Below are 21,998 nucleotides of genomic sequence, written 5' to 3'. Positions count from 1 at the left end.
TGGTTCATTTTGTGGCATAATTTTGGCAGCTCAGAGAAGTCAGTGGCCAGTCACTGGATGCCAGCCTTCCCAGTGAAGTGTATAATCCGCAGAGGTTTGCCACATTGGAGGAACAACACTAGCATCTACCTGCGTGGGAAGAAAATGCAGTTGCTGGTAACATCAAAGATAGACACTAAATGCTGGAGTTACTCATCAGGACAGACAGCATATCTGGATCAAGCAAAAAATGAGTTGCCTCACGGCAGCGGCCTCTATAGTCCGTCTGTCTTTTTTAAAAAATGTTTGTACTGTTGAGTGTATAGTTTGGTTGTAGTTTATATATTGATTTTAGCTGTGTATATTTAGGGGGGGAGGTAAACTTTTAAATATCTTCCCTGTACGGGGGACCCGACCTTTTCCCTGTTGGGTCTCCGTTGTCATTGGGTCCTAGCACTGTGGAGTAGCCTCCAACCGGAATGACCTGGAGGCTTCAGTCGCGGAGCCTGCGAACTCGCCATCGTGGAGCTGGCTGGCTTCCAAGTGTAGAGAGCTGTGGTGGCGCGCAGCTGCGACCCGACTTTGGAGGCTCCAGCCGCAGGCCCGGTGGACGGTGACATCGGGAGCTCACGGGTCCCTGGTGGGAGACCGCTTTTTGGAGCTCCCGCAATGGTAACTTCTCCCATCCGAATTGCGGGGTTGAAAACAACCCGGAGCAGGGCCTTACATCGCTCAGCACGGCCTTAACGGCCGCGGGACTTGTCATCGCCCGCCGGGGGCTTTAACATCAGGAGAAGAATGGAAAACAGGGGAGAGACAATGACTTTGCCTTCCATCACAGTGAGGAGGAGATTCACTGAGATGGATGTTTGTGTAAATTGGGTTAATTGTGTGTCTTGTTAATTGTGTCTTGTTCACGCTTGTTAATTGTTTCTTCTTTTTGTATGACTGCAGAAACCAAATTTTGTTTGAACTTCATTTGAGGTTCAAATGACAATAAACTATACTGGATTGTATTGATGGAAGGAATGAGTGACATTTCTGGTCAAGATCATTTTTCAGAAGAGTCTCAACCCGAATCGTCACCCATTCCTACTAACTTCTACCTTCTGTGGCATTTTCAGCTTGACACATCCTTTTTTCCACATGTGAGAAGTTTTGTATTTGAAAATTGCAACCATCACAAATGGAAGAGTTGGTCACAATAATGCTGAAGCCTGGATCCAACCGCACACGAAGCTTCCGATTGTGTTGGTGCAGATTTGTTGACATTTCCTGGTGTCGGTTGCACATTCATCAATGTCTGGAGAAATGAGCTTAGTTACTCAGCCAGCGGAGGTAGTTGAGGCCGGTACAATTACAACACTTAAAAGACATTTACATTGGTTCATTTATCAAGAAGGTTTTTGTAGATTGGCTATTGCATGTTAACCAGTCAGAATGCTTAGTAATTATAACTCCACCTAAATGCATGATTTATAGTGTAAGAACTCGCCTACTGTTTTCCAGTAGCTGCAGTAGACTGAACGTGTGATGTACTGCTTATATGATGATGAACTAGACAATAAAGATGCTTGTCTCTGTACTGTACACTGACAATGACAATTAAAATTGAATCTGAATCTGAATCTGAATCTTGTTGAATCTGAATCTTGTTGGTCAACCTGTGTGAGACTAAGGTATTTTGATGAATATTGACAAAATGTGGGTAAATAGTACTACCTTAAATGGTGTATCTTGGTAAACATGAACGTGTTGGGCCAAACAGGTGGTTTCCATGTTCTTTGACGCTGTGACTCCTGGTGTATATCAATGACATTTGCCATTATATTTTTATACAAGGTCCAATGTCTTCAAAGAAAACTATGCAGGCTGACCACTAAGCCTGGCAAGACTATGGGTTTGCACCAAATGTACATCAGAATTCACTCACTTTTGAAAATGATGCTTAGAATTTTCAATGCTTATCATCAATCCACTTAATGGTGCGTCAACTACTGCAGAATAATTAAAAATGCAGAGGAACCAACACAGCAGAAGCTATCCAATTACAAAGACTTGTTTGATGACAAACTTGGCAAACTGCCTACGATAGACAAGATCACTGTGGATCATGCAGTCACCCCAATAGTTTGTGCACTTCACTGCGCCCCTCGTGGCATGCGGGAGAGAATCCACACCGAACCTAAGCGCATGATCTCCATCGGAGTCATTGCTGAGGTCAGCGAGCCCTCTGATTGGGTTTCCACTATGGTCATAACCACCAAGAAAGACAAGGAAGAGTTACGGATCTGCATCAATCCTAAAGATTTAAATACATTAATAAATGACAGCAGTATCCGATGCGAACAACTGAGGACGTAGCGGCACAGATTGGCAATGCAACGATGTTCTCAGTCCTTGATGCCAAAAGTATTTTCTGGCAAATACCACTGGACCGAGCATTGTCTGCTCTAACAACGTTTGCCACATAGGTTTTTAAGGATGCCATTTGGCATCAACTATGCCAGCGAAGTCTTTCAACGCGCAATGGAACAACTATTCGTATAATATCCATGGGCCATAATTGTTGACGATATCTTAGTATACGGCCTTGACATGGCCGAGCATGATGCCAACCTGAAGAAAATACTAAACCGTGCCAGAGAAATTAATCTGAAACTCAACCCTTGGAAATGCAAGTTCAGAGTTCCAGAGGTCACCTACGTCGGTAATGTATTCAACAGCAATGGATTAAAACCTGATCCATTAAAGACTGCAGCCATCAATGAACTGCCGGTCCCAACCGACGTTACTAGTTTGCAACGATTCCTCGGCATGGTCAACTATCTGGGCAAATTCATTCCCAACCTCAGTGAACTTTCTGCCCCTCTTCGACAACTGACCCACAAGGACAACGCATGGTCCTGGTTTCCACAACACCACAAAGAGTCTTTGAGACTTTAAAGCTCCAGCTAGCCAGCGCACCTACACTGGCATACTTCAATCTTAAGAAAGTACATAGAAAGTACTATGACGAGATCCACGGATGCCATCCAGGTACGGAGGCCACTATAAAATGAGCCCAGAGTATGATCTACTGGCCCGGGATGACCAAGTACATACGCGAAAAAACAGAATCGTGCGCGATCTGCAACAGCCAGTCACCGCATCAGCAGAATCAGCCCCTCTTACCCCAGCCAGCTCTCTCTTTATCATGGTCATCACTGGCTGCCAACATCTTCGAATAGCATGGGAAACACTACCTTGTTCGAGAGGACTCCTACTCTAATTGGTTTGAGCTTGACTTCCTGCCAACGATCACTTTTGAAACAGTGATTTGGATCACTGAACATTCATCTTTCTGTGCATGGGGTAGCTGTTCATCTTGAGACTGATAATGGAACTCAATTCACCAGCCAAATGTTTAAGGACTTTGCTAAACGGTGGAACTTCCAACATGTCACCAGCAGTCCAGAATACCCGCAATCCAATGGACTTGCCGAACGTGCTGTTCGGAGTGCAAAGCAACTCATGGAGCGCTCCTATCTAGCTAAATCTGACATCTACCTAGACCTGCTAAACCTACAAAATATTGCAAGAGACAACGTTCTTGGCTCCCCAGCCCAGCGGCTAATGCCCCGCCAGACGAGTCCACCACTGCCTGTCTCTCAGCAACAGCTACAACCAAACGTCCACTCCCCATCCACGATACTAAAGCATGTGCAGTTCAATCAAGAAGCAGAAACGCTTCTATGATAAGACCAGCAAGCCACTCAAACACTTATACAGGGACAAGTGGTGCAACTACAGACAGAATTTAGAAGATTGAGGGGGGATCTTATAGAAACTTACAAAATTCTTAAGGGGTTGGACAGACTAGATGCAGTAAGATTGTTCCCGATGTTGGGGAAGTCCAGAACAAGGGGTCACAGTTTAAGGATAAGGGGGAAATATTTTAGGACCGAGATGAGGAAAACATTTTTCACACAGAGAGTGGTGAATCTCTGGAATTCTCTGCCACAGAAGGTAGTTGAGGCCAATTCATTGGCTTTATTTAAGAGGGAGTTAGATGTGGCCCTTGTGGCTAAAAGGATCAGGGGGTATGGAGAGAAGGCAGGTACAGGATACTGAGTTGCGTGATCAACCATGATCATATTGAATGGCGGTGCAGGCTCGAAGGGCCGAATGGCCTACTCCTGCACCTATTTTCTATATTGGACACACTAAACTGGGACACATTCATGGCCCATCTAAGGTCCCACGGTCCTACCTGTCAAAGTCGATGGTGTCCTCTACAGACGCAACCGTCAACCTCTCTTTCCTGTGAAGGAATGTCTTCCAGCATCCCAGGGTCCTGATGCCCCTCTGCTCCAGTTTAAACCAACGCCTGTTACAGTTGTTCCAGCGCCGGCCGTGGCTAGCTCCGCCCACTCCCCGCGTCGGTCTGCTCCCGTGTCCCCGGTTGTAACCAGCACCCTGGGGTCCCTGCGTCGGTCAACCCCTGGCTCCCCTGCGGCGATCTCCCTCCACAGACCCATTGGGTTACCCACAGTTGTGCCTACCCCAGCCCCCATCTTTACAGAGGAAAAGGGTGATGAGGCAGCCCCTTACTGCACGAGAACCGGGCGAGCTAGTAGGCCACCTATTAGATATGGCGATTTTGTTTAACCCCATTATTACTCACTCGGCATATTGTTTAAAATGTCTTAGTTGCTTTTTCATTTCTACAAGAAGAGAAGTAGATTGGCTATTGCATGTTAGCCAATCAGAATGCTTAGTAATTATAAACCGCCTAAATGTATGATTTATAGTGTAAGAACTGGCCTACTGTCTTCCAGTAGCTGCAGTAGACTGAACGTGTGATGTACTGCTTATATGATGATGAACTAGACAATAAAGATGCTTGTTGGTCAACCTGTGTGAGACTGAGGTATTTTGATGAATATTGACAAAATGTGGGTAAATAGTACTACCTTAAATGGTGTATCTTGGTAAACATGAACGTGTTGGGCCAAACAGGTGGTTTCCATGTTCTTTGACGCTGTGACTACGAGACAACTCCTGGTCCATATCAATGACATTTGCCACTATATTTTTATACAAGGTCCAATGTCTTCAAAGAGAACTATGCAGGCTGACTAAGCCTGGCAAGACTATGGGTTTACACCAAATGTACATCAGAATTCACTCACTTTTGAAAATGATGCTTGGAATTTTCAATGCTTATCATCAATCCACTTAATGGTGCGTCAACTACAACTAATTAAAAAATCATGATTTTGCCTTGTAATTACTGATCAACACCATGACTCATTTGGTGGCATGGTTTTGGCAGCTCACAAATGGAAAGGGCCAATCTCTGGATTCCAGCATTTACATCTCACCGTTGGTGTTTGGGAAAAGATCCATTTGCCATATAAGCTGACAGCTGCAACAGTGTAAAAACACACAGAGAACTATCATCCCTATGGTCCACCTGTAAAGAATTGTATATAATAAAAATTCCTACCATCACAAAGGGAAGTATTGGTAACATTGGTGCTGAAGCCTGGATCACAACTGCACACAAAACTTCCGATTGTGTTGTTGCAGATTTGTTGACAGTTTGAGGTGTTGGTTCCACATTCATCAATGTCTGGAGGGAAAAAAATAAATGATGTGTCAAGCACTTGCAAGACTTTTGTCTTTGCCAAATAAAACACTACCACTTGTAATCATGACCTTCACACTTCCTTCTGCAGATTAAGTACCCATTCTGTGAAGATTCACAGTGATTGCACTAATATCCTTGCAGGTCAGAAACATTTTATAGTATAGTAAGTACTTTCACTGTTAAATAATATACGCCAACGCTGATAATCTATATGTGCTTGAAACTATCCTAACATCACAAAGCAGAGAATTGGTCATGTTAACTCTGAAGCCTGGGCAACAACTGCACAGGAAGCTTCCAATTGTGTTGTTGCATTTTTTATGACAGCGTGAGATGTTCGTTGTACATTCATCGATGTCTGGAGAAATAACCTCACTCAGCAACAGGCAGTAGTTGAGGCAAGTACAATAACAATAAATTGAAAGACATTTCCCTCGGTACATTTATTGGGATGGTTTTGTATAAAATGTGGCTAAATGTGATTACCTTAGATGAGGCATCTTGGTAGAAATGAGCATGATGGACCAAACATTCATTCTCCATGCTTTTTGATGCAGTGACTATGAGTCAACTCCTGGTGCATATCAATGACATTTGCCACTATGTTTTTAAAGGAGGTCCAAAAGTTTCAAAGTAAACTCTGCAGGCTGGATTTATGCCTGGCAGGTGTTTCTGTTAAAACTTACAAGAGTAATCAATCGCTTTTGAAAATGATGCTTAGATCTCGCAATTTTTGTGATCGAACACTGTAATATAAAAGCTATGTTTAAAAAAATATGATTTCTACACCATGACTTATTCGGTAGCGTGGTTTTGGCAGCTCACAAATGGCAAGGGACAATTGCTCGATTCCAGCCTTTACATCTCACCATTTGTATTTGGGAAATTAAGCAAGCTGATAGCTGCACCAGGGTGATAACAAACAGGTGACTACCATCGCTTTGGTCCATCTGTAAAGAATTTTGCATTAAACAATTCCTACCATCACAAAGGGAAGTATTCGTTATATTGGTGCTAAACTAGATCACAACTGCACACAAAGCTTCCGATTGTGTTGTTGCAGATTTGCAGAAAAAAATGAATGAAATGTCATAGAAACATAGAAACATAGAAATTAGGTGCAGGAGTAGGCCATTCGGCCCTTCGAGCCTGCACCGCCATTCAATATGATCATGGCTGATCATCCAACTCAGTATCCCGTACCTGCCTTCTCTCCATACCCTCTGATCCCCTTAGCCACAAGGGCCACATCTAACTCCCTCTTAAATATAGCCAATGAACTGGCCTCGACTACCCTCTGTGGCAGAGAGTTCCAGAGATTCACCACTCTCTGTGTGAAAAAAGTTATCCTCATCTTGGTTTTAAAGGATTTCCCCCTTATCCTTACGCTGTGACCCCTTGTCCTGGACTTCCCCAACATCGGGAACAATCTTCCTGCATCTAGCCTGTCCAACCCCTTAAGAATTTTGTAAGTTTCTATAAGATCCCCTCTCAATCTCCTAAATTCTAGAGAGTATAAACCAAGTCTATCCAGTATTTCTTCATAAGACAGTCCTGACATCCCAGGAATCAGTCTGGTGAACCTTCTCTGCATTCCCTCTATGGCAATAATGTCCTTCCTCAGATTTGGAGACCAAAACTGCACGCAATACTCCAGGTGTGGTCTCACCAAGACCCTGTACAACTGCAGTAGAACCTCCCTGCTCCTATACTCAAATCCTCTTGCTATGAAAGCCAACATACCATTTGCTTTCTTTACTGCCTGCTGCACCTGCATGCCTACCTTCAATGACTGGTGTACCATGACACCCAGGTCTCGCTGCATCTCCCCCTTTCCCAATCAGCCACCATTTAGATAATAGTCTGCTTTCCCGTTTTTGCCACCAAAATGGATAACCTCACATTTATCCACATTATACTGCATCTGCCAAACATTTGTCCACTCACCCAGCCTATCCAAGTCACCTTGCAGTCTCCTAGCATCCTCCTCACAGCTAACACTGCCCCCCAGCTTAGTGTCAACCGCAAACTTGGAGATATTGCCTTCAATTCCCTCATCCAGATCATTAATATATATTGTAAATAGCTGGGGTCCCAGTACTGAGCCTTGCGGTACCCCACTAGTCACTGCCTGCCATTGTGAAAAGGACCCGTTTACTCCTACTCTTTGCTTCCTGTTTGCCAGCCAGTTCTCTATCCACATCAATACTGAACCCCCAATGCCGTGTGCTTTAAGTTTGTATACTAATCTCTTATGTGGGACCTTGTCGAAAGCCTTCTGGAAGTCCAGATACACCACATCCACTGGTTCTCCCCTATCCACGCATGTCAAACACTTGCAAGACTTTTGTCTTTGCCAAATAAAACACTACCACTTGTAATCATGAGATGCAACAGAGGATACTCAACCCTATAATTGAAATAACTTATCTCTACATTTACACTTCCTTCTGCAGATTAAGTACTCATGCTGTGAAGACTCACAGTGATTGCAATAATATACTCTGTTATTCATTATTATATTGTTAAGTCAGCAACGATTTTACACTGTAGTAAGAACTGCCGCAGGTAAATAATATACGTCAACTCTGATCAAATATGTACTAAAAAATAATAAAGCGAGGAATTGGTCACGTTAATGCTGAAGCCTGGGTAACAACTGCACAGGAAGCTTCCGATTGTGTTGGTGCAGTTTAGTTGACAGTTTGAGGTGTTGGTAGAACATTTGTTGATATCTGGCGAAATAAGCTCATTTACTCAGCCAGAGGAGGTAGTTGAGACAGGTTTAATGACAATAAATTGAAAGACATTTGCAGAGGTACATTTATCGGAATGATTTTGAGTAATATGGACCAAATGCTGGTAAATGTGACCAACTTTGATGGGGCATCTTCGTGGATATGAACGTGTTGGGCCAAACATTCGTTTTCCATGCTCTTTGATGCTGTGACCAAGGTAGGCATGCAGGTGCAGCAGGCAGTAAAGAAAGCGAATGGCATGTTGGCTTTCATAGCAAGAGGATTTGAGTATAGGAGCAGGGAGGTTCTACTGCAGTTGTATAGGGTCTTGGTGAGACCACACCTGGAGTATTGCATACAGTTTTGGTCTCCAAATCTGAGGAAGGACATTATTGCCATAGAGGGAGTGCAGAGAAGGTTCACCAGACTGATTCCTGGGATGTCAGGACTGTCTTATGAAGAAAGACTGGATAGACTTGGTTTATACTCTCTAGAGTTTAGGAGATTGAGAGGGGATCTTATAGAAACTTACAAAATTCTTAAGGGGTTGGACAGGCTAGATGCAGGAAGATTGTTTCCGATGTTGGGGAAGTCCAGGACAAGGGGTCACCGCTTAAGGATAAGGGGGAAATCCTTTAAAACCGAGATGAGGAGAACTTTTTTCACACAGAGAGTGGTGAATCTCTGGAACTCTCAGCCACAGAGGGTAGTTGAGGCCAGTTCATTGGCTATATTTAAGAGGGAGTTAGATGTGGCCCTTGTGGCCAAGGGGATCAGAGGGTATGGAGAAAAGGCAGGTACGGGATACTGAGTTGGATGATCAGCCATGATCATATTAAATGGCGGTGCAGGCTCGAAGGGCCGAATGGCCTACTGCTGCACCTAATTTCTATGTTTCTATGTTTCTATGTGACTATCAGTCAACTTATGGTGCACATCAAAGCCATTTTGTCACTATGGTTTAAAATGAGGTCCAACATTTATCAAATTTAACTCTGGAGGCTGATTTCTAAACCTGGCTTTATGGTTTTGTGTCAAAATAGAAATGAGCAAACAATCGCTTGTGAAAAAGATGCGAAGAGATTTCAATGTGTAAGAACAAATTTGTATGAATCAACAAAGAAATCTATATTATGGTGAGCCATGCACTGTAAACGGCCTGTCCTACTTCGGTGTCCTTGGCATGCAAATTACGCAAACTCGTGGTCGCATTGAGGTGCATGGGCATCGTATGGCCGCGAGGGGCTGGTCCCACTTAGAAGCACGGAGGGGTATGTAGTTGTGCGCAACATCGCGCTGGGCTCCAAAATATTTGTAGTGAACAAAATCTCTGCGTGCCAACGGCCTGTCGCAGAACTGACAGCCAAAATGGGATAGGCCCAAGACCCTGGCGTGATGCAACGTCTCACCTTCAACAGCAGCAGAAGCAGGCAAACAATCGCCGCACTCGGCCTGGGGCTCATGGCCGTTGCGGTCCGGGTCCGCCCCCACTTCTACCCCAGAGCGGGGCCAAGAAAATTGAAGATAGACACAAAATGCTGGAGTAACTTAGCGGGACCGGCAGCATCTCTGGAGAGAAGAAATGGGTGACGTTTCGGGTCAAGACCCTTCTTTTCAGACTGAAGAAGAATCTCAACACGAAACATCACCCATTGCTTCTCTCCAGAGATGCTGCCGGTCCCGCTGAGTTACTCCAGCTTTGTGGAGTAACACGCGCTCCAGACGGCTGTGCTTACACATGTAATTGCGCCCGATATTCGCAGGACTATCTCGGCTGAACACGACCACGAGGTCGCGTAATTTGCGTGCCAAGGACACGTAAGTGGGACTGGCTCTTAATATGGAGTCACAGAGTGATACAGTGTAGAAACAGGCCCTTTGGCCCAACTTGTCCACACCAGCCAACATGTCCCAGTTACACTAGTTCCACCTGCCCATGTTTGGTCTTTATCCCTCCATACCTGTCCTATCCATGTACCTATCCAATTGTTTAAATGTTGGGATAGTCCCTGCCTCAACTACCTCCTCTGGCAGCTTGTTCTACACACCCACCAACAAAGGTGTGAAAAAGTTCTCAAATTCCTATTAAATCTTTTCCCCTTCACCTTAAAAATGTCCTCTGGTCCACAACTAACCCACTCTGGGCAAGAAACTCTGTGCATTGACTCGATCTTTTCCTCTCATGATCTTATACACCTCAATATGATCACCCCTCATCCACCTGCACTGCAAGGAAAAAGAGTCCTAGCATACTCAACCACTCCCTATAGCTCAGACCTTCTCATCCTGGCAATGTAATCTTGTCTGTACCCTTTCCAGCTTAATAACATAATTCCTATGACATAGTACCCAGGTGCCCATGTATATAAAGGCAATTATTTTTAATTTATGATTTTGCCTTGTAATAGTAAGATTAAATGAGAACTTACCAGTTTGAAGTTTGATCTTTATTTTATGAGGAGTTACGTTGAGGGACTACGTGAAGAAGCCCGTTCAGGCGCACATGCGTCAATCTTCAAAGCAGCGGTGTGAAATCACAGATGATAGATACCGAAGCATAATAGTAAGCTACGTGAGGCAAACATAACCTACCTTTGATCTTTATTAGGGTGGGAGCGGAGGGCAAGTAGTCCCTCAACGTAACTCCTCATAAAATAAAGATCAAACTTCAAACTGGTAAGTTCTCGTTTAATCTTACTATTTTACTTCGGAGTCACGTGAGCGACTACATGAAGGTTTTAAAGCTTCTGTGATTTCAGGCTGTAGATTCAATCCAGCCGTTTCACTGCATTTGATTGATTTTATACGAGTGAAAGACAATCAATAACATGCAACCATAACATCGATGTAATCAGTTAATGTTTTTTTTATCATAAAACATCTTTTGTCCCCTTTTTTAATCACTGGGGAACATTTAATACTGAATCCAAAACAGTACCACCAAATACACCAGGGTCTGCAATCTCTTTATGGTAATATTTGTAAAACATCCGTTCATTTGCCCATCCTGCGGCCGCGAGGATATGGTCTATTGGAACATCCAAATCCTTGGCCGCCGATGTTGCTGCCGCCCTGGTGGAATGAGATTTAAATTTGTCAGTATCAATTCCTGCATCCAATAGCACCTGCTTCAGCCATCTGGAAATAGTTTGTACTGACACTTTCTTATATGGTTTTTTATGGCTGATAAATAAAGCAGATTCTGAACCTCTTAGGTCCTTGGTGGCCTCAATGTAACATTTTAAATGTGTCACTACACATAGTCTTGGATCCGTAGGATATGCTGTAAAGGCCAATTTACACCCGTGACTCCTGGTCAGCTCTGTTTTAGTAAGTCATAGACATAGAATGTAATTTCCTCTGTTGTCATTCCCATTCTGTCTATACGTAATTTGTGTAATATCTGTACTCTTTGTGCTGAAACTAATGCCATTAACATGACTGCTTTCATGGTAATGTTGTCCAAAGACAAATTTGAAATGGGACTCCATTCCCAAAGTAACATGAGTACATCCCTCACATTCCAGATTTGCATATACCTGGGTCTGGGAGGTATTGCATTGAAGATACCCTTCATGTATTCACAGACCAAGGGGTGTGATCCTAGAGCCTGTTGTTCAGATGCTCTCCATACATATGCAGAGAGAGCAGTCCTTGCAGTGTTGATCGCACTATAACTTAAATTTACATCAAAGTGTAATGTTGACAGGAATTCTAACACATCTGAAATGTCTGCAGTGTGATATGAAATGTTTTGTCTTGAACAAAACTCCTCCCATTTCTTAATATAAGAAATGTACTGCTTCTGGGTACTATCCCTCCAGGCTCCTGCAATTACATCCATAGTGTGATTGGATAGTCCCCTTTCGACATATGGCCTTTTTAGAATCTGTAAATCAACAAATCAATACGATCATGTAAAGGATAAACATCACCAGTTACAGGGTGCAATGGTATGTTTTCTTGTCTTGGGATACGCATTAGAGGTTCTGTCACAATTTTTAACACTAGTGGATACCATGGTTGTGTAGGCCAATCTGGGACCATCAATAATCCTGAAGCATTATCCCGTTTGATCTTTTGTAGACACCTACTAATAAGACAAAAGGGAGGAAATGCATATAAAAACATTCCACCCCTATTTAGCGAGAATGTATCCACCGTTGTTGCACCTGGATCTGGTTCACATAAAACATATTGAGGTAATTGATGGTTCAGTCTGGATGCAAACAAGTCAATTTCTGGCTTTCCAAATTTTTTGAACAATGCTGTAGAAAATGTCACGATTCAATATCCTTTCTGTATTATCATTAAATTCTCGTGACCTACTGTCGGCAATTATATTGAATTTACCTGAGAGGTAAATTGCCGAATGCCAAATGTTTCTCCTAATGCACCAGTACCAGATAATGTTTGCTAATCTGTCACAAGCTTCTGACTTGATTCCACCCATATGATTGACATATGCTAATGCCATAGTGTTGTCAATCTGAACCTGCACATGCAGATTTTGCACATTAGAGCCAAAAGCTTTAAGCACATGAAATGTACTTAATAATTCTAGATAGTTAATTCCATGTGCTTCGAGCAAAGATTCTTCTTCAACATTCCATCTACCTCCACAGCTGGAAATGGTATCAGCAGCGCCCCCAACCTAGTGCGCTTGCATCAGTCTGTAGAATGATAGCTGGTGATTCAACCAGAATGTTTCTGTACGAATTAGGAACATTCTTAATCCACCAATGTATATCATCAATTGCTGTTTTTTGTAGTTTCATGGGCCTATCAAAATGACCCAAATGTCTTTTTAATGCTTGGACCTTTGCTCGCTGCAGTTGCTGATAATGCAGTGGCCCAAACTGTACAGCTGGAAAGGAAGCAATCAGTTTGCCAAGTAGGCTAGCCACTTGCCTAATTGATGATTTGTAATTAGTTTGATACAACCCTCAATTAGCTGCAGCTTTATGTCCTTGAGTAAAATCATTGTCATGTGTTCTGAATTAATAGTAAACCCCAAGTAATCAATTGTTTTGTTTGGTGACAGTCTAGATTTATCTGGATGTATAAGAAAGCCCAAATTTTGAAATGTGACTTTGACTACTGATACTGATGCTTTTGTTGTAGCTTCAGTGTCTTCCACAATTAAAATGTATCCAAATAAGCCATTATCAAATGGCCCTGGGCTCTTAATAATGCTAAGATTGGTTTGAGCAATTTTGTAAATAATCTAGGGGCTGAGGTTTAAAACATTAGGCAATGCTTTGAACTGCCATTAATGATTCATCCAGTTAATTTTTTTAATATCTTCGATCTTTACCATGCACAGCCACAGATTAAGATGCAGATCTATGCTGGCTCCATTTTGAAATGCTTATACTGTACAAAAGGGTTAAGACTTGTTAAATTAAGAATGATTCTACAACCACCATCCTTATTTGCTCTAGGAATGCTAGATACAAATTGGTGGTTTTTAATAAACTGTCTTTTCAATAACCCCTTTCCTACTAAATATTTCAAGCAATGCTTGAATGTTTCTATTCTCTTCTTAAGAGAAAACATGCGTTTGCTTTGGAACATGTGGAGTAGGAGGATTCAAATATGGGTAGCATTCAATTCTAAATCCCATAATACTGCACAGTATAAATGTATTTTTCATCATTCTTTTTAGGAAGAATTGTAACCTTCCCCCCAATTTTTGAATGTGAAACATTTAATATGTTTCATCCAGGACCAGACCCACCTACCTCAGGGTTTACGGGTGTCCAATATTGTACCTTGCTCCCCCTTCGGTATGGATATTGCCTTTGAACTGATCTGCCAAACACCGGTGGTTTAATCATCCCCACAGTTTTTGCTTCTTCATTCAGGTATGTCACCCTTTTGGCTACAGTTTCTCCAAAGAGTAAGTTTGGCAATTGTATATTTGATGGTTTACAAAGCCTTGCAAACTTAGGATGTATGTTAGGTCTTATAGCAGTTTTACGAAGACATATTATTTCAAAGTGTGCATTACACATTAGTGCCAAAACATCCTGTTGTGACATTCTCACATGTTGTTCTTCCAGGCCTCTGGCAAAAGCCATAATACTTGATCCTATTATCTCAGCACCCGCTGTAACCTCATTTCTTGTGCGCGTACTGCGGTGCCCAAATAGCCCCATATTACATTATTTACTGCTGGGTCTGCTAGCAGTGCTCAATTCTGCGGGATTTGATATTTTTTGGCAGTCTCATCCATAGTCAGTTCTTACAACTGATGGGAAGCAAATGATATATAGTTAATACTATTTCTTCTGCCAATGGTTGTCCCTTCAATCTGGGACCTGAGAATTTTTGGACCAGACCTGGTACTTTGGGCTTTATTGGGCTTTGGTCCTTATATGATTCATTATCAGAATCTTCTGGATATTCCTCCTCATAGTGGGGTTCACCTGGTATTCTTTTTGGCCTTATACCTTATAGGTGTTTCAATGGTACTTTATCTACCGTTTTTATAGTCGCTGTTTTCTACAGCCGAATTTAATAGGACACCTGCTACTCTCAGACATTCTGTCCTCTTGAGTTTTAGCTGCGGTGCGCTTCCCTTACTTTTCCCATTTTTCTCACTATTTAGACTTGCCTGTTTGCCAGCACACAGTCTCTACTGAAGAAAAATAGCCTGAAGTGAAAGTAAAATACATACCTTCAGGTTTTCTTTCACTCACCGCTTGGAGAGGGCTCTGCTCCTTCCAACGCGGACGCAGTCGCTATGCGTCTGACGATATGACGCATGTGCACCAGGACGGGTCTTCTTCACGTAGTCACTCACGTGACTCCGAAGTAAAATTACTGATCAACACCGTAACTCATTCGGTGGCATGGTTTTGCAGTTCACAAATGGCAAGGGTCAATCTCAGGATTCCAGCCTCTACATCTCACTATTGATGTATGGGAACAGTTCAATTTTTGAACCATTGTGAAAACATCCAAAGAACTACTATCCCTTTTACACATCTGTAAATAACTTTGTATTAAAAACTCCTACCATCACATAGGGAAGAATTGGTCATGTTGATGCTGAAGCCTGGATCACAACTGCACATGAAGCTTCCAATAGTGTTGGTGCAGATTTGTAGGCAGTCTGAGGTGTTGGTTGCACATTCATCAATGTCTAAATAAATAAGCACAGTTACACCTGCTGTAAATTGTTGACATTTGCCAAAAAATTGTCAAACGAAGCAGATATATCCAATGAAAACAATGCAGGCTGCCTTCTAATGCTGGCAGAAGCAGTGCATTGCTTTAAGCAGTACAATATTTAGGCCATTTTAAAAAAAGAAACGAGTGAGACCTATAATTTCTAATCACACCATGGTTCATTTTGTGGCACAATTTTGGCAGCTCAGAGAAGTCAGGGGCCAGTCACTGGATTCCAGCCTTACCAGTGAAGCAGTATAATCAGCAGAGGTTGCCGCATTGGAGGAACAACACAAGCATCTACCTGTGTGGGATGAAACTGCAGATGCTGGTACCACCAAAGATAGACACAAAATGCTGGAGTTACTCATCAGGACAGACAGCATATCTGGAGAGAAGGAATGGGTGACATTTCTGGTCAAGACCATTTTTCAGAAGAAGTCTCAACCCGAATCGTCACCTATTCCTACTAACTGCTACACTCTGTGGCATTTCCTGCTTGCCAAATCCTTTTTTCCATATGTGAAAAACGTTGTATTTGAAAATTCGTACCTTCACAAATGGAAGAGTTGGTCACATTGGTGCTGAAGCCTGGGTCACAACTGCACACAAAGCTTCCGACTGTGTTGGTGCAGATTTGTTGACAGTTTGAGGTATTGGTTCCACATTCATCAATGTCTGGAGGAAAAATAATAAATGACTTTTGTCCTTTCCAAATAAAACTCTACAAATTATAATCATGAGATGCAAAAGAGGATATGCAATTCAACAACTGAAATAAGTTATCCTTATTTTAACATCCTACTGTAGGAAATGTACCCATTCCCTGAAGACTCACATTGAACAAAATTGAATTATTACACTTTTAAATTGATAGTTCAGGAACTTTTTACTGTGTAGCGCAAAATGCCACTGTTTATATTATTCCCCAACTCTGAGAAAATATGTGCTTGAAACTATCCTACCATCACAAAGCTGGCGGGTGCGTCGATAGATGCTGTTGTCCACACTAATCAGATATGAGCGTGGGTCTGCGGTTGACCCCAGAAAAACTCCGAGGCGGTCATAGGCTCTGAGAGACCATATGCGGACAACCTATCCCTTGTTGTGCGGTTGAAGCAGAGAACTGGTTTTATCATAGTATTTTCTTTGTATGTCACGGCGGCATTGGAGTTGGGATTGGATCGCCGACGGTGCGCGAACAGTTGCTTGGCCATAGGCAGGGTGGAGCGGGTTTGCCGTAACATGAGTCATTCAGCCGAAGATCCCAGGAGAGGGTCGTGGATGATGTTTGTAGGTTGAGTAGGTCGAGATAGACATCAGAGCCGGCTCTGTTTGAGCGTTCCATTAGTTCTTTTGCACTTCTTACTGCGTGCTTGGCCAGGCCGTTGGACAACAGGTACTCGGGGCTGCTGGTAGTATGGTGAAAATCCCAGCTTTTTGCGAAATCCTTGAAAATCTGACTGGAGAATTGAGTTCCATTGTCTGAGAGTAGCTTGAGGGGTGCTCCATGGACAGAAAAGAGGCGAGTGAGTTTTTGAACGAACATGGCTGAGGTCAGGCTACTGAGCAGGCCGATTTCGAACCATCCTGAATAGGAATCGACTGGAACCAGGTATTGTTTGCTGTGCCACTCAAAGATGTCGGCTGCTACTGTGGACCACGGTGTGGGGTGCGGGAGAAGTGGTTGTTTCCGTTGGTGCAGGGTCTAGCTGTTGCTAATCAGGCAGGCAGCAACTTTCTCGAAAGTAGTCAGCCATGTCAGGACAGAAAAGCATACCTTTTGCATGTTGGAGGGTTATTTCTGCAGCAGGATGGTCTGCATGGACAATATCGAAGTACTTGCTATGAAGAGACGTCGGGATAACGCCCTTCTGTCCTTTTATTATAATGCCATCTTGGATGACCAGTTCGTCGTGGACAGGGTAGAATGGGCGGATAGCCAGCGGCAAGTGGTGCTGTTTGTCTGGCAAGCCCTGGCAGATAACAGTGGCAAGCGATTGTAGCGTTTCATCTGCAGCTGTTTGTGCCACTAGGATGCCTAAGTCATCTTTCGTACAGTTTGGCTTTCTTCCCAACCAATTGTTCAAGCGCTTTTGATTGCAACATGCGCCTTAATTTAGTTCAACAAAGAAACTGACAAGTTACTAAAGAAAGATGGAAGGCAGGAGACCATCATAACCATGTACCCCTCGCGCTCATCATCAGACAGGTGTTTTTCGCAGGTTGCCGAGGGTGTCAGCAAAGTGCATGTCCTTACCGCGTTTGTAGGTTAGTCTGATGTCATACTTCTGTGGTTCCATCATCATGCGTTGTAAACACGCTGGTGCCGTGTGGATCGGCTTACTGAAGATACTGACCAGTGGCTGGTGGTCGGTTTCAACCATGATTGGGTTGCCAAAGTTAAAGTCCTTGAATTTATTACAGGCAAAAGTTACCGCGAGTAGCTCCTTCTCGATTTGAGCGTAGCGCTGTTCAGTGTCGGTCATGGTACGGGAGGCACAGGCAACCAGTCTGGGACCCTTCCCGACGTCTTGTAGGCCAGCGGCACCCAGTCCACATTGAGAGGCACCTCCTCATGTGAGGGTGACGGGTAACTCGGCATCGAAGTATGTGAGGGTTGGGTCGTAAGACATTAGTTATTTGAGGGTTTACAATGCTTTCTGCTGGTGTTGGTGCCAGGACTAGTGTGTATCCTTGTGGGTCAGTTGTCGCAGCAGGGCTGACAGGTCGCTGAAGTTTGGAATGAATTTTCCCAGGTAGGTTACCATGCCTAGAAATCGTTGTAGAGCTGTCACGTCTGTAGATGCTGCCATTTCGTTGATGGCAATGGTTTTAGCAGGATCTGGCCAGAGGTCGTTGCTGGTGAACACATCGCCCACAAAAGTAACTTTGTTGACCCGAAACCTGCTCTTGAGCGGGTTGAGATTGTGGTTTACATCTCTGGCACGATCCAGGACCCGCTTCAGGTTTGCGTCATGTTCTAGTGCGTTGCGCCCGCCGATCAGGATGTCGTCCACGATTATGTCGCATGGGTAGCCAGTAAAGAGTTGTTCCGTAGTACGTTGGAAAACTTCACTGGCTGAATTATTGCCAAATGGCATTCGTAAGAATCGCATCTGAAGTGCGTCGCAAATGTGGTTAACATGAAGGATGCATGGTCTAGCGGTATTTGCCAAAATGAATTCTTTGCATCTAGGACAGAGAAGACTGTGGCTTTGCCCAGGCTGGCTGCGATCTCTTCTACGGTCCAGATCGGGTGGTGTGGTCGTTTGATGACAGTGTTTAAATGTTTAGGGTTGATGCAAATCCTTATTTCGTCTTTGTTCTTCTTGACTGCTGCGACCATGGTGGAGACCCAGGAGGAGGGGTCATTGACAGGGGCTATCACTCCCAGTGTTTCCATTCTCTCAAGTTCAGATTTGACGCGGTCCTTCATTGTGTGCAGGATTCGGTGAGGAGAACGAATGACAGGTATAACTTCCTTGTCCGCAATAACCTACCTGAACTCCCGGTGGCTCAGCACTTCAACTCCCCCTTCCCATTCCCAATCCGACCTCTCTGTCCTGGGTCTCCTCCATTGCCAGAGTGAGCAACACCGGAAATTGGAGGAACAGCACCTCATATTCCGCCTGGGTTGCTTGCGTCCGGATGGCATGAACGTTGAATTTTCCCAGTTTTGCTAGCCCTTGCTGTCTTCCTCCCCTTCCTTAACCCTCGAGCTGTCTCCTCCCATCCCTCCGCCCTCGGGCTCCTCCTCCTCCCTTTTTCCTTCCTTCTCCCCCCCACCCCCCATCAGTCTGTAGAAGGGTTTCGGCCCGAAACGTCGCCTATTTCCTTCGCTCCATAAATGCTGCTGCACCCGCTGAGTTTCTCCAGCATTTTTGTGCACCTTCGATCTTCCAGCATCTGCAGTTCCTTCTTGAACACATTGTGCAAGTAGTTGTTGGGTGGGACTTTGAGAGGTTGATAGTTGTTACACAGTTTTGCCGAAGGAGACTAGGCTCTTATCACGGCATGCATCGATGCCCAGAAGGAGGGGCCCTTCCCCTCTAACGATGAAAAAATCCAGATTGTAAACTTGAAACGCTAGATGGCATTGTAGTGTGACCTTACCAACCGGTTGCAACTCCCCCCCCCCCCCCCCCCCCCCCCCCCCCAAATGGATGTAACTTGTAGTTTGTTTTCATGAGTTTTGTTGTTGTGAATTCTTTGGAAGTCTGATAAGGACAGAACATTTAATTGTGCCCTGATATCTATCTTTGCAGTGACTTTGGTATTGTTGATACTGACCGTTGTCATGGGATCACTGTTTTTAGACGGTGAGTCGGGTATACAAGAATGTATGTTTTGGCTGCCTTCTTGCAGGTGCTGCAGTCGTGGTTCTGCTGGAACTGCTATTTCAGGCAGTGCCTCGTGGGAAAGTGGGGGCTCGAGCACATAGAGAGATTGTTGTAGCTGGGCCCTGTTACCATGAGCGGACAAAGTGTTTTTTTTCTTTTTACTGCAGTGGCAGGTTTTGCCGTAAGCGAGGCATTGCTACCGAAATTTCGGGTGTGAGCAGTTATGGATCAGAGGGTCGGTTACCCTCCCTGGGCCTGTAGGTGGTTGTCGCGGGGTTGTTAATGTTTGGTGCGGGGACCTATAGAAGGCATGGATATCGTAAGCAGAGTGGGGTCCCAGTCCCAGGGCTTTGGTATGGGTGTCAGTGTACTCTGCAACCCAGCAGGCACGTTCAACCTTATCTAGTTTGAGCTTCACATCCCGGAGTAGTTCATTTCTCATCTTGTCATTTAGGATGCCATATAAGAGTCTGCCACGGATGAGTACGTCACAGTCTTGGAAGTGGCATCTTACAGCGATGCTCTGCAATACGCCAATGTAGGATTCGACTGTCTCGTCTTCTTGGTGGCTACGGTACAAGGACATGTGGTGCTTCATGATAACGCTAGTGTGAAGTTGGCACAGGTCATGGAACTTTCGGAGGAGGCAGGTGGGGTCTCTGAAGGACTCTGCTGGGGTCACAACCTGTGTTACCACTTTGGTATGTTCTGGAGTGTATTAGAAATCCTGTGCCTGCAGGGTAGCATCTGTGCCCGCTACATTGAGGAGAATTGATGCAACGGTGTGGGGAGCAGCTCCCTGGTGGGCAGCATCTATGAAAATTCCAAATTCCACCTCTAAGATGCGTCACTTTAGTATTCACTGTCGAATACTAAAGGATCGGGTTTATGAAACGATCTTGCCATGACAAGAGAGTGATGGTCCGTTGTTAAAAAAATAAACTAAAATAAATTCAGGCAAAAGAGTTGGAGACGTGGCTCAAAGATTCTGACACCATGTTTGTGAATGATCCACGACAACATACATGGTGAAAAATTAATCTTTATTCCATAAGTAATCCAGAACATTTAAACTGCCAGCCATTCATATCCAGCTTGGTGTGGCTTCTGAGAGCTGGCTGACCTTGTAAGTGTAATACCGTGTAGTACCGTAATACCATGTCATGGGTGGCATGCAGAAATGTGTAATGGAGATTATAAATGGCATGGATGAATAAGGGTTAATCTACACCATTGTTTTTGGGAAAAGATCCATTAGCCATATAAGATGACAGCTGTACCAGTGCATAAACACACAGAGAACTATTATCCTTTTTGACCATCTGTAAGGAATGCTATATTTAAAAATTCCTACCATCACAAATGGAAGAGTTGGTCACATTGATACTGAAGCCTGGGTCACAACTGCACACGAAGCTTCCGATTGTGTTGGTGCAGATTTGTTGACAGTTTGATGTGTTGGTTCCACATTCATCAATGTCTGGAGGAAAAAGAATGAATGACATGTCAAACACTTGCAAGACTTTTGTCTTTGCCAAATAAAACTCTACAACTTCTAATCATGAGATGCAAAAGAGGATACGCTATCCAACAACTGAAATAATTATCCTTAATTTTAACATCCTACTGTAGGAAATGCACCCATTCCCTGAAGACTCACAGTGAATAAAATAAAATAATTATTAAATTATGACATTGATAGTTCAGTAACTGTTTACAGTGTAGCACAATATGCTGCTGGTATATATTATTCCCCAACTCTGGGAAAATATATGCTTGAAACTATCCTACCAGCACAAAGCAAAGAATTGGTCAAATTAATGCTGAAGCCTGGGTAACAACTGCACAGGGAGCTTCCGATTGTGTTGGTACCGTTTTGTTGACAGTTTGAGATGTTGGTTACACATTCATCGATATCTGGAGAAATTATCTCAGTTACTCAGAGGATTATTTTGAGGCAGGTACAATGACTTCAAATTGAGAGACAAGTGCCTCGGTAAACCTATCGGGTTGGTTTTGAGAAAAATTGAGAAAATGTGGCAAAATCTGATTATAGATAGGGCATCTTGGTATACATGAACGTGATGGGTCAAACAGTGGTTTTCCATGATCTTTGACACTGTATGT

The 21,998-nt window shown here is 43.7% G+C and overlaps 1 protein-coding gene across 1 annotated transcript in view; it reads right to left on the bottom strand.

Moving 5' to 3' along the window:
* LOC129703229 (fibrillin-3-like) overlaps positions 1 to 21,998 on the bottom strand; it is a 214,382-nt gene that overhangs the window by 155,683 nt on the left and 36,701 nt on the right. The window contains exons 9-12 of the mRNA XM_055645508.1: positions 21,226 to 21,351; positions 16,081 to 16,206; positions 15,377 to 15,502; positions 5,471 to 5,596 (exon numbers count right to left, since the gene is read on the bottom strand). Of these exons, the coding sequence (XP_055501483.1) occupies positions 5,471 to 5,596; positions 15,377 to 15,502; positions 16,081 to 16,206; positions 21,226 to 21,351 (504 nt within the window). The remainder of the gene's footprint in view (positions 1 to 5,470; positions 5,597 to 15,376; positions 15,503 to 16,080; positions 16,207 to 21,225; positions 21,352 to 21,998) is intronic.

Source organism: Leucoraja erinacea, chromosome 14 (genome assembly GCF_028641065.1).
Source record: "Leucoraja erinacea ecotype New England chromosome 14, Leri_hhj_1, whole genome shotgun sequence".
Lineage (NCBI taxonomy): Eukaryota > Metazoa > Chordata > Chondrichthyes > Rajiformes > Rajidae > Leucoraja > Leucoraja erinaceus.
The sequence above is the reverse complement of the archived record's forward strand: the minus strand, read 5'-3'. Positions and strand labels throughout refer to the sequence as shown.